At 44.0% G+C, this 13,382-nt stretch overlaps 1 protein-coding gene across 1 annotated transcript in view; it reads right to left on the bottom strand.

Moving 5' to 3' along the window:
* Positions 1 to 173: 173 nt before the first annotated feature.
* Positions 174 to 13,382, bottom strand: part of NIBAN1 (niban apoptosis regulator 1) — a 56,651-nt gene continuing 43,442 nt past the window's right edge. Inside the window, exons 7-14 of the mRNA XM_082287574.1 lie at positions 11,462 to 11,566; positions 11,205 to 11,367; positions 10,208 to 10,395; positions 9,799 to 9,960; positions 7,617 to 7,727; positions 6,950 to 7,057; positions 5,135 to 5,246; positions 174 to 4,195 (exon numbers count right to left, since the gene is read on the bottom strand). Of these exons, the coding sequence (XP_082143700.1) occupies positions 2,508 to 4,195; positions 5,135 to 5,246; positions 6,950 to 7,057; positions 7,617 to 7,727; positions 9,799 to 9,960; positions 10,208 to 10,395; positions 11,205 to 11,367; positions 11,462 to 11,566 (2,637 nt within the window). The 3' untranslated portion in view covers positions 174 to 2,507. The remainder of the gene's footprint in view (positions 4,196 to 5,134; positions 5,247 to 6,949; positions 7,058 to 7,616; positions 7,728 to 9,798; positions 9,961 to 10,207; positions 10,396 to 11,204; positions 11,368 to 11,461; positions 11,567 to 13,382) is intronic.

Here is a 13,382-nt window from a genome sequence, read left to right as displayed (position 1 = left end):
ATGTGTTTCATCTCCTGGCCTTTAACAGTGGAAACCCCATGGATGCCACACCCCAGCCCGCTCCCGTCAGGGCACCCGACCCTCGGCCATGCGCCGCGAGAGGCAATTTATTACGGTTCCCAGTTTGTGAAGGCAACTGCAAGACAGCAACAAACCCGACAGAATGGGTGCATTATTATAATTTCTGATCAGTGGTCCCATGTAACCTTGCAGATTGCTGATCTCTTCTAGCCGTTTCTTCTAACCAAGTGGGGTAAAGACAAGAAAAACACTATCCATTTGCAAAGGGACAGAAAATGCCCCAAACCGGGAAAACAGTCCCCTGTCCAAGACGAACTGCAATTTAAATTGCAGAACCAAGCAAGGTACAGGCTGAATCTTCCCCATCCTTTCCCATCCCACTGGTGAAAAACATCTGAGCATTCAGCATTCAGCAAGGCAACACATATCACAGGAAAATATTACCCAGATCTAGGCCTGCCACAGAAGTAACTCCAGAATTACCATGATGGGAATACTTATGCAAAATGCTCTCTGTACAGATGTACCTAATTCATATTAGAATGAATTAGTTTCCTTTTGCAGGAGGCTGCAGTCTGTTTTGCTGCCATGCTAGTTGTCTTTCACACCAAAAAAAGTATTAAAAACCATCATGTCCCCTAATTTTAGCTTAGAAAGGCTGCTGCTGCTTAACTCTAGAGGACGTGTTATAAATTTGAAGTCACTTAGCACTCAGTACCAATTAAAAATAGCTCATGATTTGTAAAAGTGAAGCAGTGGCAGTGAAATAAGCAATGATTTGTTAAAAAAAATTAGCCGGCAGTGGTTTGTATGTTTACAAATTAGTATTTTTGCATGAAATATAAGGAAGAAATAAGCCAAAGTACTTCTGCAAGGAAAACATCTGTGACCTTCACGTTTCCATACCACAGTACGACTTTTAGAATAAATAGGAACTGCATTTATTTTACTGCAGGGGCAGAGCAGTTAATCCAGTTACTCAACAAGGTTCCTCCCTCACACAGTAATATTTGCCTGCTCCTCTAGTGTCAATTCTCTGTTAGTATTAAAGAATATTTTGATAGCATTAAAAGACCTTGCACAGTTTGCTGAAGTTAAATGCTAACACATACTATGCTCCCAGGACTTTGTTATTTCTTCCCATGTCTTTATGGGCATAAATCCTGCAGTCCTTGCTGCAATTATCATTAATCTTTGCTGTCCTCTACCTGTATGACATTCAGAAACAGGATCAAAACACCAGGCCAGAATTTCAAGGTGCCTTAAACTGACCTCTAAAGTAAGGTCTTGCATTTGAAAGGCGAATTTACTAAGATACTGGGTTTCATCTCCAAGCTTTTCTGTGCAAACTGAGATGCAAAGAACACATTTAAGCATCTCTGTGCCGAGATCATGGCTTGATACAGATCGTGTGTATGAAAGCAGCTGCCTCCTTTTAATACCTGCTTTTCTAATGTGATTCTGCCCTCCAAAATCTAAGCACATGTAACAACCTCTGGCTGTCTGTCACTTCAGTTAACATCTGCACTAGAAATTACATTAAATTATTCTGATATTTCAAAACTGTTGCCACTTATTACATGATTTCCACACCTGTTACATGATTTCCACAGCCTACAGACCTGAGTAACTCAGTGGGAATGGGAATGGCAGGACTTGATATTCTGTATTCGATAGCTGTAAGTGAATCTATTTTATGGTGGAATTTAAACCAAAGAAATGCTGCCTAATGGTTATAGTTATTGTAAACATTCTCATCTTTCCCTTCCATAAAACAAAACAAAACAAAACAAAATAGCCATAAAGTGCTCTGGAAGGCTAAATAACCCCTAAGTGCGGAGTGGGACTGAGAAACCTGCTCCCATACTTTCCCCTTTTTAAATACAGCAATAAGAGAAAAAAAATTAAAAATCAGAATATTTGCTTGTCTTTGATATCTGCTAAAACTTGAAAATAATTAAGTAATCAGTTTGCAGAGTTTGCACAGTGTGGCTTTTCAGCAATCTACTAAATCAACTATTTGGTTTTGTTTACTACTAAAAAATGTTTTTATTTCCTGTATACAGCATGCAAATACTAAAAGCATCCTCGAGTATGTATGTACCAACCACCAGAATCAGAGCAGTACTTGTCAAAACCATGCATTTAAAAATCAAGACCATCCCTAAGAACAGCTAAGTTGTTAAAATAAGTTGATGACAGTTGGATGTTTGAAGCATTCAGTGGTCCCATTTTCAGACTTTTTCTCTAGCTTTACAAGGGAGCAAATTTGAAGTGACAGATGAGGTTCCTCAGCAGTAATCTGGTTTTAACTGAAAGGAAACCCATCACCCATCCCTCAGGAAGGGATCCGTGGGAAACCTGCAGGAGCTGGGGACACCACAACAAAGCCCATTTCCTCCAGGCCCGACCTGCATAGGTATTCACAACTGAACAGGGATTACTGGAGTAAATAGGTCCTGCAGGGCTGGGCTGAAAGCTGCTTTTTACTCCTCAGAGTTTTGCTGTGCAGAACCATCTTCTCGGTGTTCTTCTGGGAGAATCGCTTTTCCTCCTGTGCTTTGAATTCCTGCGTGTGAAGATGACTGATCTCCTGGCTCCCCCTCTCGCCCCCCAGGCTCTGTGTGTGCCGTGCGCTCTGCCCTGGGCTGCCCCAGGCGCTGCTGCGGCACCAGGGAGACCGGCTCGAGCAGTCCTGGGCCCGGGTTTGCTCTATCCAGGATGGGCACGTCCCTCGTGGCTGCAAATGCAGCAGGGCTCGGAAAGGAGCTCTGTGTCCCTGCCTCCCCCAGGACAGCGTGGCAGTTCCCTGCCCCTTCCTCCCCATACAGCCTTTTGTCTTCCACCGCATTTCCCGTGTGTACCTCTGGCTGCAACCTCTCACCTCCCGCACCCGTGTACCACACACTTGGCCTGCTCTCCACCTCTGCCTTTGCCTCCCGAGGCAGAGTCGAGCTCTCCACCAGCCACGGTGCTTGTGCCCCCCTGGGCACACTCTCTACACTCGTACCATCTGTCCCCAGGCTGGCTGAGTATGGTCGCTCCTCCTTTAACTCTACACATTCTGCTGCATGTTCACTCCTCATCTTCTGGCTCACCTGAATTTCTGCCACAGCCACTTCGCTCAACTCGTACTTCCCATTATGGTGCTCCTGCAACTTCAGCAGCTCACCCTCGCAGACCTCCTTTATGTTCTCAGCTGGAGTATCTGCTGGGATCTCAACTGTCAGCATCAGCAAATCCCTTATCTCATTCACATCATCAAGGGATTTATAACCCTTTTCTTCTGACTGGCTTTCTTTTCCAGGACTATCCCCAAACCCTGCTTTCCCTGTCTTTTCATCCTGGGAAACAATCTTTGTCTCAGTACTCTCACTGCTTTCTTTTTTACTATCCCCTTCAAACCCTGTTCCTACTGCATTTTCACTCTGAGATAATTTTTCCATAATTTCATTTTTTACCTTGCTTTTCTTTTCTGTACTCCCTACAATTTCTGTATCTGTTACACTCTCAGGTGGGGAAGTGGGCTTCATCTCAGAAACTTTTTCCTGTGCTGTGCTTTCTTTCTCAGTGCCACTGACAGACGCAGCAGCTGTTACTGTTTGACTCTCTGAAGTCACCTCTTCCTCTGCTGCTCCTTCAGGTACCTTAGGTTCTTTTTTAGGGCTGGCTCCAAAATTTTTTACTGCAGCGTCAGTCCCAGAAGCTACTTTCTCCTCCACAGCTTCTTGTTGTGCCTTGAGTTCTCTCTCAGCGCTCGCTACACACTCTGATTCAATCTCCAACGCGCTTTTTCCCTCTGCAACTCCTTGTTTAGTGCAGCCAGCCAAGGGGGACTCCTGTTTGTCACCAATGTCTGTAACAGCCACTGCTTCCCTCCTGCTGGCCTGATCACCAGCTGCACTAACAGAGGCACCTGCCTCTTTGTCTGGTGACTTTCCCTCATCAGCATCCTTCTCCCACACGATTTTCCCTGTCACAGCGAGCGTTTCGTCCCCATGGCTCTCGGTGTCCGACCCCTCGGCTCGGGCGGCTGTGGGCACCTTGGCAGGGGTGCCCTGTGCTGATCCCACAGGGGTCCTCAGCTCCGTCAGGCTGGACACGCTCTCACAGGGCACGTTCAGGTTATCCTCAAACAGGTTGTGCTTCTTCAGAATGGCGGCTTCTTTGATCACTGAATAAAACAGAAACACCAGAATGTTTTGGGAAGGCTGATAGAGGCACAGGGAAGAATGCACAGTGCTTTCCCAAGTTTGTGTTGTACATTTTCTTATTAAAGACAACAATCATGTTCATTTTCAGCTTCCTTTCAGTTCACATTTCTTTTCTGGGGATGGGGATTTTTTTTTGAATAATGGCACTTTAGTATTGACCTAAGTGTTTCTGAAGCAGAGGACCTACAATGCACAAAGGTAGTGCTTCAGTGCAGAAGGATTTACATCGAATATGCTAATAAAAGTGTGCTGGTTACAATTATTATACTGCTGTTTTGGAACAGAAGTGCCTATGGTCTAGGAAAACATCCTGTGCAGTACATCTGCTTGTCTTTTATCCAGGGTATAGACAGACATGTACATATAGAGAGATAAAAATATTTTATAAGTATTTGTATATATATAATATTTATTAAGAATAGTTTAGTTTTCTGACACAGAAGCAGAGAGATCTGCAAGGAGTACACCACTAGCATCTGTGAGTAATGGAAACCGCATCCAGTAGTTCATTTCATTTGGGGAAATTAATCTCTGTTGCCATTAGTCTTTGCAATTCTCTTAGTCTTGCAATTGGCAGTCTTGCCATTTACTCATCACCAGTGAATCGAGGGGCCCAGGGAATCGAGATCAAGTGAAGTTGCCTTAATTACATTTTGTTAGACAAAGGCTTGTGCCAAGCCATCACTCCGAGTTCCATGGGTTTAGTAAAGCTGCCCCATAACTCAGATTTTAGGGCTTGCAACACATCTTCAGTGAGCCAAATGAAAAAACACTGTAGGGATGTAACCACCAGTGTTGGGGAAAGTGGGACAGGAACAGCCAGGTGAGGATTCTGGGAAGCTCTGAAGGAACAGCTCATGGGCCACATGTTATTCCTGTCACCTCAAGAATGTTCTCACCTTTCAGGGCCTCTTCAAGCAGTGTCTGATATAAAATCTCTTCATACACGTTCTCTACTTGGATCACACTCGTGTAATCAGCAAAAATGTACTGCTCGTATCTCTGCAGCTCCTGTGCAGGTAGGGAAGAAAGGAACAGATGGAGAAAACTGAGGGATTCTGAGTCCTACTACAAGCAAATGGCTTGGAGATGCCATGGAGCAGGTCTTGCAACACCCCATGACAGCTCCTGGGCTGCATTGTTTGAACTATGACTCCATGAGCTACGTGTGTCTACAATCAATTACGTCCTTACCAAACAGTGTTCCTGCAGTACAACCACAGTTAAAAGCACTACAGATCACTGCCTGCTGAAACAAACAGCTGCTGAGGAAATGCCTCACACAACTTGTTTGTCCAAAGAGGCAAATCCACAGTGCACGGGCGACGTGGGGTTTGGTTTTGTTTTTCTAATAGGTGTGTAATGCTTTGAGCTCACTGATTTATACCCAAGAGGCAGCCTAGACAATAACTGAATCATTATTATTAGGTAGCTGCTTGGTGGTCTATAAAAAGTAAATTAAGAGACTTCTGCCCTCTTCTAGAAGAGGCACCTACATAAAAACACCTGGAGGTTTTCAAGTGAAAGGTCAGGACTTGGTGGGGCCTGGCAGCTGTGCCACACTTTGGCTTCTAGAGCTGGCTGCCCATTTCTGCAGAGGCACAAACACAAAAGGCTGGTGGGAAACTGAACAGAAAGGGCTTGTGGAAGTTTGCTTCACCACTGCTTCCTCTGTGACAGAGACATGAGATGTCTGCACACATACTCCAGGTGATGAAATGCTTGTACCCGTGCACAAACATCCTGTCTTGAAGGCACTGCTGACACTCTACAAGAGACTGTTACTTCAGGGATCCAAACGAAAGGAAGAGACAGATTTTAAATATATTCTTGAACGTTGTAAATTTTAACAATCCCCACTCAAAGACTTGCAAGTGTAATTTGGCAAAATGCTTGGTTTTAAACTTGTTTCTGAAACTGAAACAAGCTGAGAGCATAACCAAGAGCAGCACACTGGGGGTGAGAGCTCACAGCCAACAGGAGCAGATGAACATCCACCAAAACAGAAGGGCAGGAGGCCAGGATGGGTTGGGGCTCTCCCCTTTGAGCAGGCACAGGACAAGGCAGGAGGGTGCCCAGGGCTTTCAGAGGGTTCAGACTATTCATTCTGAGCCCAGGTGAACAGCATTCCAACCAACTCTGCTACAGTCACACAGATATCACCCAGCACCTCCACCAGACAGGTGTTTGCTGACTGAACGTGCCCTGTGTGATTAGAGGAACAGAGATGGTCTCTATGATTATTCCCTGACTGTTGTCCAACCCTTGCACTGAACACCACTGACAGCAAGGGCTGCCCTCTTGCTGAAAGAGTTAAGCACAGGCTGGGCACAGTCCTGACCATGCCTCCAAGTGCTGCTGCAGAGGAATGAACAAAAGGCCCAGCTCATCCCTGCCTCCCAACTGTCCAGAGGAACTCAGTTTCAGGGACTTCAGATCTCTAGGGAAGGAACGAGCCTAGGGATGGGCAAAGGACTGCAACTGCCTTTGAGAAAGCAAGGTGTATACACAGTGTCCCTGTTTCCTGAAATCTTCCTTGGGCTCCACACCTACCCAACCCATGAAGTGGCAAATCTAAGCACTGAGCAGGTGGGAAATCTGCACAGTTCTCCGAGAGAAAACAGCCTGACAGTGTTAAGGACTTACTGCCAAGGTGCTGTTCCTCCCCTGCCTTTCATTATTGTTTTTTGGGGTTTTTAGTCACAAACACCTACTGGTTTGCATGTTGAAGCCAGTGTCTTCTGCATTGTGGGCAAGGTAATCTGCACCAGTGCCTCTTGGAATATCTTCTTGCGGATGGTGCTGCTGTCGTAGTCATATTGCTGCCAAAACACACCGGAAAGAAACAAGCCCACACGTGCCTGGGGTTATTCACCACTCCCACAGGGAACTGGTTCCTGTCAGCCTGTAGCTGCTGCATCACAGGTGCACAGGAGTTTGAAGGGCCATGCAGGTTAGTCCAGCTTTTACAAAACCACTCTAAGATTTACTGTTCTGGGATCTCTTTCCCTTCATTTAACTCTTAGGCTAGAAACAGTGCCCAATTGCCCTCCCTGGGTGTTTCAGCACTGCCTTTTCTCAGAGTAACAAATTCTAGCGGCAGGCTAATTATAAAGTTAATTAAAAATTATTTATCCAGATCCACAGCGCATTAATAATCTGATTTACCTACAATTAAAGGGACTGCACATGCAAATACTTTTGTGTCTGCCCAGAACTAGGTTTAATCTCCCAAATGAGAACTTTGCTAAGTGCCACCAAATCAATATGTTCAGCTGGATGGTAAAAGGTTATCTTCTTTCAAATACTGAGGTATATTCATATAAAATATATTCTCTGTTTCCAAAAAGGCAGCCTGCAAATGTGCTACATGACATTTACCTTCAGCACTCTCAGCTTGACTTTTTCAATGGTTGTTGCAGCTTTGGCCGAGTCTGCCTGGTGGCTTGGAGAGAACAACTGCTCAAAAGTATAAACTGCATTTTCCATCAGCTAAAAATAGTCATTAAAAAAATCTGTTAAAGACCAGCAACATCAAATTCCTGCAAACATGATAAGTGTAATTGTTAATTTAAACTGTGTTTCTGAGAAGGTGCTCTGAAGAGCAACATGCATTGAAATGCTGCAATAACTAATTAAAATTAAAGCCGTGGTATCATTATCATGCTGTCACAGCTTTCTTGTACAGATTTGATCTCATGTCACCATCCAAACTGATGGTGACAGAGCCAAAATGTAGAATTGATTATCCATGCATACAAACCACAATCAAAACTCATTATCCCTAATAAGAAGACTCCCATTGACTCCTATCATTAATCATTAATAAATAGTATTTAATAATATTATTTAATACTGCACATAATTTCAGTAGTATATATAATTTATATATATATATTTTATTTATAGATTTATATATTTTTGTATATATAATTATACTGAACTGATATATATATACATAGTTCAGTATAATAATAATCAGCAAAAATCGCACAGAGTGCAATCGTTTCTCACAGAATTATGCTAAACTGGCATTTACCATATTTTCAGCTTATCCAGAGATAATATATTATGCTCCTACTCTGAAGATATTTCAGACAAACAGTTTTGCAAGCGGTAAATGAGTCTATTTAATGAGGCTTTGCCTTTTTTTTAGCTGTTCCCATTCAAAATTTAACATTTTCTTATTGGAGAAGTACTGGAAGATATGCAGGGGGGCCATTCCTTCAGCCGGTTGAGTACCGTGCTCCCAGATTTCCTGAAATTGGCCACTAGAGGATGCCAAGCTCCCAAGGCAAGGAATCCTGCTCCACCCTCCACCCGAGGTACATTTTAGCCAAATACTACACCAACACAGACATGTCTGATTTTACTTATTTATGAAATAAATGTCCATGGACACAAAGGAAACTACACAATATTTTTATGAGGAAAATACCAGCCTTTTAAAGAGGAAGATGCAATAACAGCATGTTTAGAAACTCATGCTATAATTTAACTTATTTCCTGTTAATTTTGACTCATGTTCTGTTCAGAAAAAAAACGACCTCTTGGTTTATATGGGATTTATTTTCTGTCTACTTCTTTGTCTTGACTGATGATCTTCACTGAGTGAAAGACAGCATTTTGGAATGTTCCCCCCTGAAAGACCCAGACATGAAATCAGAATTTTATTTCTGAATAATTCCTTGGCTGCTGGTCCTGGCTGCTTTTAGGAAAACCCTATCCCAGCACTGCCCTAGACACCTGTTTTCCATATTCATAACTCCCACTCCATAGATCTGGACCAGCTCCATTTCACAAGATTACTGAGCAGATTATTAAATTTCCCAAATACAGATTAAAATCATAGGGCTCAGTTTAGAGCTCCAAGGCCAAATGTGCCTTGTGATCTGGCAACTGAAATCAGACTGCTGTCCAGCTCCTCACAGATTTCTGGCTAGGCATCCAGCAGGAATCCAGGCAAAGCAGAGTTATAGCCTATACCAACACACACAAGAGGGGACAAAGAGGTGGAGTTCAGTTTTCACCTGGAATGATATCATCATCTCCACCAATGCCCTGAAAAGTGAGGCTGGGTAAAGCACCTACACCCTGAGACATCGTCTGTCTCCAAGTTCCTAACATTAATTTCTTTTCTTTATATTAGTGAGAAAATCAGCTACCAAGGAGGAGACATTCCATTTTGGTAAAACACGTTTAAGACCCTTCCTGAAAAATTGAGCCTTGAGAATGGGAATCAGGTGAGTTTTAGCCACTCCACTGGTTACACACACAACTTTCTCGGGTGCTGAGACACTGGGAATTCAGAACCTGAAAGTCCAGGCAAACAGATGATCCATGCAAAATTTTCATGCCTTGCTGAACGACTCACACACACAGAGCCTCACAAATACAAGTACCAAGCAGCTTCTAGCTGGTTTTCTCAGGTTTTGTTATCTGTACCTTGCCTGAGAGACACTCTGGGGCTCTTTCTGCAGCTTTTATCAAGCTCACTTTGAAGTAGATTAGCAGGACAAACCTAACCTGTTCTCCCAGGAGGAAAAGCTGGATCTTACAGTACCTCTTGCATGAAGTTCTGTGTCCTCTGAATCACAAAATCAATGTGATAGACCTTGAAGCGATTCTTGAGGTCCTGCAGGAGCTCATGCAGCAGGTTCACTTTCAGATAGCAGGGCTCCATTTTCACAGAGTTGAAGGGCAGGGTCATGAGCTGATCCATGTTCTGCATTCCCGTGCAGGTTTCGAGACAAAGCAACCAGAGGTGAATTTTTAATAGAGAATGTAACAATTTGGCCTTAACCCAAATTCTGGTATCTGCACTCCAGTTGCACAAATACCACAAGACTTTCTAAACGACAAAACCAAGTGCTCATGTGCTTCCACCTGGGAAAGCAAATCCTGCTGCCAGCCAAGGTCTAGCCAGAACGTCCTTGTGCTGATATAAAGGCTCCAACTCTGTTTTGTCTTACCTCCTTTAGCCTGGTCATGTCATTGGTCTTCTGGAAGTCCTGGATGATTTCATTCACTTCCTTATCAAAAAGTGAGCGCACTTCCATGAATCCGGAACTGACGGGGCCCATGAGCTCTTCCAGGATGGAGGTGAGAAATGGCTGGATATTCTCTGTGCAGCACTTCTGGGCAGGCTCAGAAACACTGGCTGGAGGGTCACAAAGGACAATGGTTGCATTTAGAGACAGAGTGAAAAAAGTAATTGGAACTTATCTCTTTATAGCTAATTCAATGATTTCATGTTTTTCCCTGGAGTCACACCTCCACAGAGGTGATGATGGTGTGAAAGGAGCTCACAGCTTTATGAGTGACAATGAAAACCCTTCTTCCAAGCCTCACCTAAGCAAACACTGGCAGCTGTGGGCACCATGAGGGCAGAGGAAAGGGCAGCTCTGAGTATGATGACCAGCTATTTACTAATTTATTTGCCAGTTTAAGCAACACCAATAACATTTTGCCTGCTCTTTACATTCCTTTTTAAATTCATAACAAAATTATGATTACTTCACATTAATTAAAAACCACCTAAGAAGCCCTTTGGCTTAAATATTCTCTGGAAGCCCATGGACTTGTCACATAACCAGAACCTGGTTTTGTGGTGCATTCCTAGAGATCAGGTCAAAACCACTCCACTTTTAATTATGCTCATGTGACCTCTATCTTCACTACCTAAGGCTCTGCAAGTGTAAATGAAAGCAGAATTAACAACTCTGATCAGGATACTCAAAACCTGTCAGCTCCAATTTGAGAAGACCTTGTATTTTCACAGACACAGTGGCCACAGGTATCAGCTCCCATCAAAGGCAGCAGAGGCTCTTTTGTGTTCTGAAAATTTGTGTCTCCAGTTGGATTTCTCAAAACACACAAGGATTTCAAAACAGGAACATCTGGTAATCTGAGCAAAACAATGGGAAACATTGGAGAATTGCTCCAAAGCACAGCTGTTCCTCCACTAACCTTTGATTTTTCCAGCTAAGAAGTTCTTGGAGTTCAGAATCTGATCCATGTCTGAACGAATGGTCCCTTCAAGAGTTTTTGCAAATTCTCTACATTCTTCTTTCAAGGTACTTAATCCTTCTGCCACCTGCTGCTGGACTAAGCCATAGGTTTCTTCTACAATCTGGACCCAAATCAGATTGAGAAGCAGAGATCAGAATCAGCACCCACAGAGAGCTGCTATGAGCAACAGCTACTCTGCAAGTGTCAGTCCTTACCCCAAACCAGGCCCGCTTCCTGTCATTCCTCTTTCCCTTCATTTTAGGCAGGATCATTGTCTGGAGGTTAGGCAGCAGTTCCTCCATCACCAGGTTGCTCAGGATCTGTATGGTCCGGAGATGAAAATGACAAGTTCACACCCTGTTCTTCACCTGAATGCTGAGCACTGCAGCACAGAGTGATGTGTGCAGACAGTGGCTCAGCTGCCCCTCCCAGCTGTCAGGAATTACCCACGGAGGCTTTGCACTCTCTCTGCCTAGATTTGATCTGCAACTCCTTCCTTACCTGTCCCACTCAAATGCACCAAATAAATATGCAAGACTTAATATACATCTGATTTTGGGAGTCTAGGCCTCCCTCTCCATGTTTTTATTTGTAGACACTGTCTCTGGCCTGAGAAAGCTGCACCAACAGCCCAGCACAGTCCACAATTACATCCCTGCTGTACCCAGCTGCTGGCTGAGCCAATACAGAGTGCAAAAACACCCCTCAACTTTCCATTTTCATCATGCCAGGGCTTTTTCATTTGTGTCAGTGCTTCCAGACACTGCACCTCATGTATTACAGCTGCCACAGGCATCTCGGGCATGCACCAACACCAGCAGAGGGAAATGGCAGGAACTAGAGCAGCACAAGTGAAGAAGGGCTCTGACTGCAGCCCAGTGTAAAACAGGGCATAAACAGCCCCTACAGAAATACAACACACAATACCCTGCTGTAATATACCTCCAATATACCTCCAGTATGCAATACACTTTCACTGTAGTTTCATTTAAGTACTTAGAGATAATGCCACAGCAGCACTTCAGATTCAGCTCTGCTGACTCAAGTATCTGTCAAAAGCAATTCACTAATTCAGGTCCTAAACTAATGGCTCCCTTAAGAAAGATCTCATGAATAACCCAAGCTATCACAAATAATAAACGTGACAACAGATCAAACAGATTTAGGAGCCAAGGGAAGCTGTGTCAGGGGAGGGTCAGGCTGGAGATCAGGGAAAGGTTCTTCCCCCAGAGGGTGCTGGGCACTGCCCAGGCTCTCCAGGGAATGGGCACAGCCCCGAGGCTGCCAGAGCTCCAGGAGCGTTTGGACAGCGCTCCCAGGGATGCACAGGGTGGGATTGTTGGGGTGTCTGTGCAGGGCCAGGGGTTGGACTGGATGGTCCTGTGGGTCCCTTCCTGCTCAGGATATTCTGTGATTCCATGATTTTATATTGTGCAGAATCTTGAGCTCTCTGGGAACATTTTTAGGGCATTGGTGGATCTTCCCTCAGGTGCCTGGGCTTGTGCTCCCACTCCAGCCATGCTGCAGCCCCAGTGTGCGCTGACACTGCAGGGACTCGGCCACCACAAACGAGTGTCAGCAAATGCATTTCTTGGCATTCTGCAGGGACTTTTACAGCAACAAATTGCAGCCTGCTTGCTCCAAACCACTCACTTAGGTTGGATATTTGCCTAAAATAATTATTATGTTTGGTCCAAGCAGGCCATGAGAACACACTATACTTACAGAATGAATTATTGCTAAGAAGATAATAGTGGAACTAGGCTGGATGTCTTCTGATTACAGCTCTCTTGAGGTATATGGGTTATGAGTAAGTTGTTGGCAAGCAATAGGAAAAATAGAATATAAAATGAAACTAGCACTATAATAGCTCCATAACATGAGGGAGGAGGGGGGGAAAAGAAAAACCCTCATGTAACTCCTTAAAGTAAAGAATTTATTATCAGATGTTAGCAGGGAACTTCAATCCCTGAGTTGATGGCAGTGGGAAAGACACTGTTTATAGATTTTTCTCCAGATTCCACATTTTTCAGCATTTCAAAGGTAGGCTTCTTCTAAAACAATAATCTGGTTCCTTAAAACAAACTCCCCTCCTTAAGGTTTTTTCCATTTTCCCAAAGGGAAGCCACATTTCAT

Source organism: Coloeus monedula (assembly GCF_965178545.1).
Source record: "Coloeus monedula genome assembly, chromosome: 9".
Classification (NCBI taxonomy): domain Eukaryota; kingdom Metazoa; phylum Chordata; class Aves; order Passeriformes; family Corvidae; genus Coloeus; species Coloeus monedula.
The sequence above is the reverse complement of the archived record's forward strand: the minus strand, read 5'-3'. Positions and strand labels throughout refer to the sequence as shown.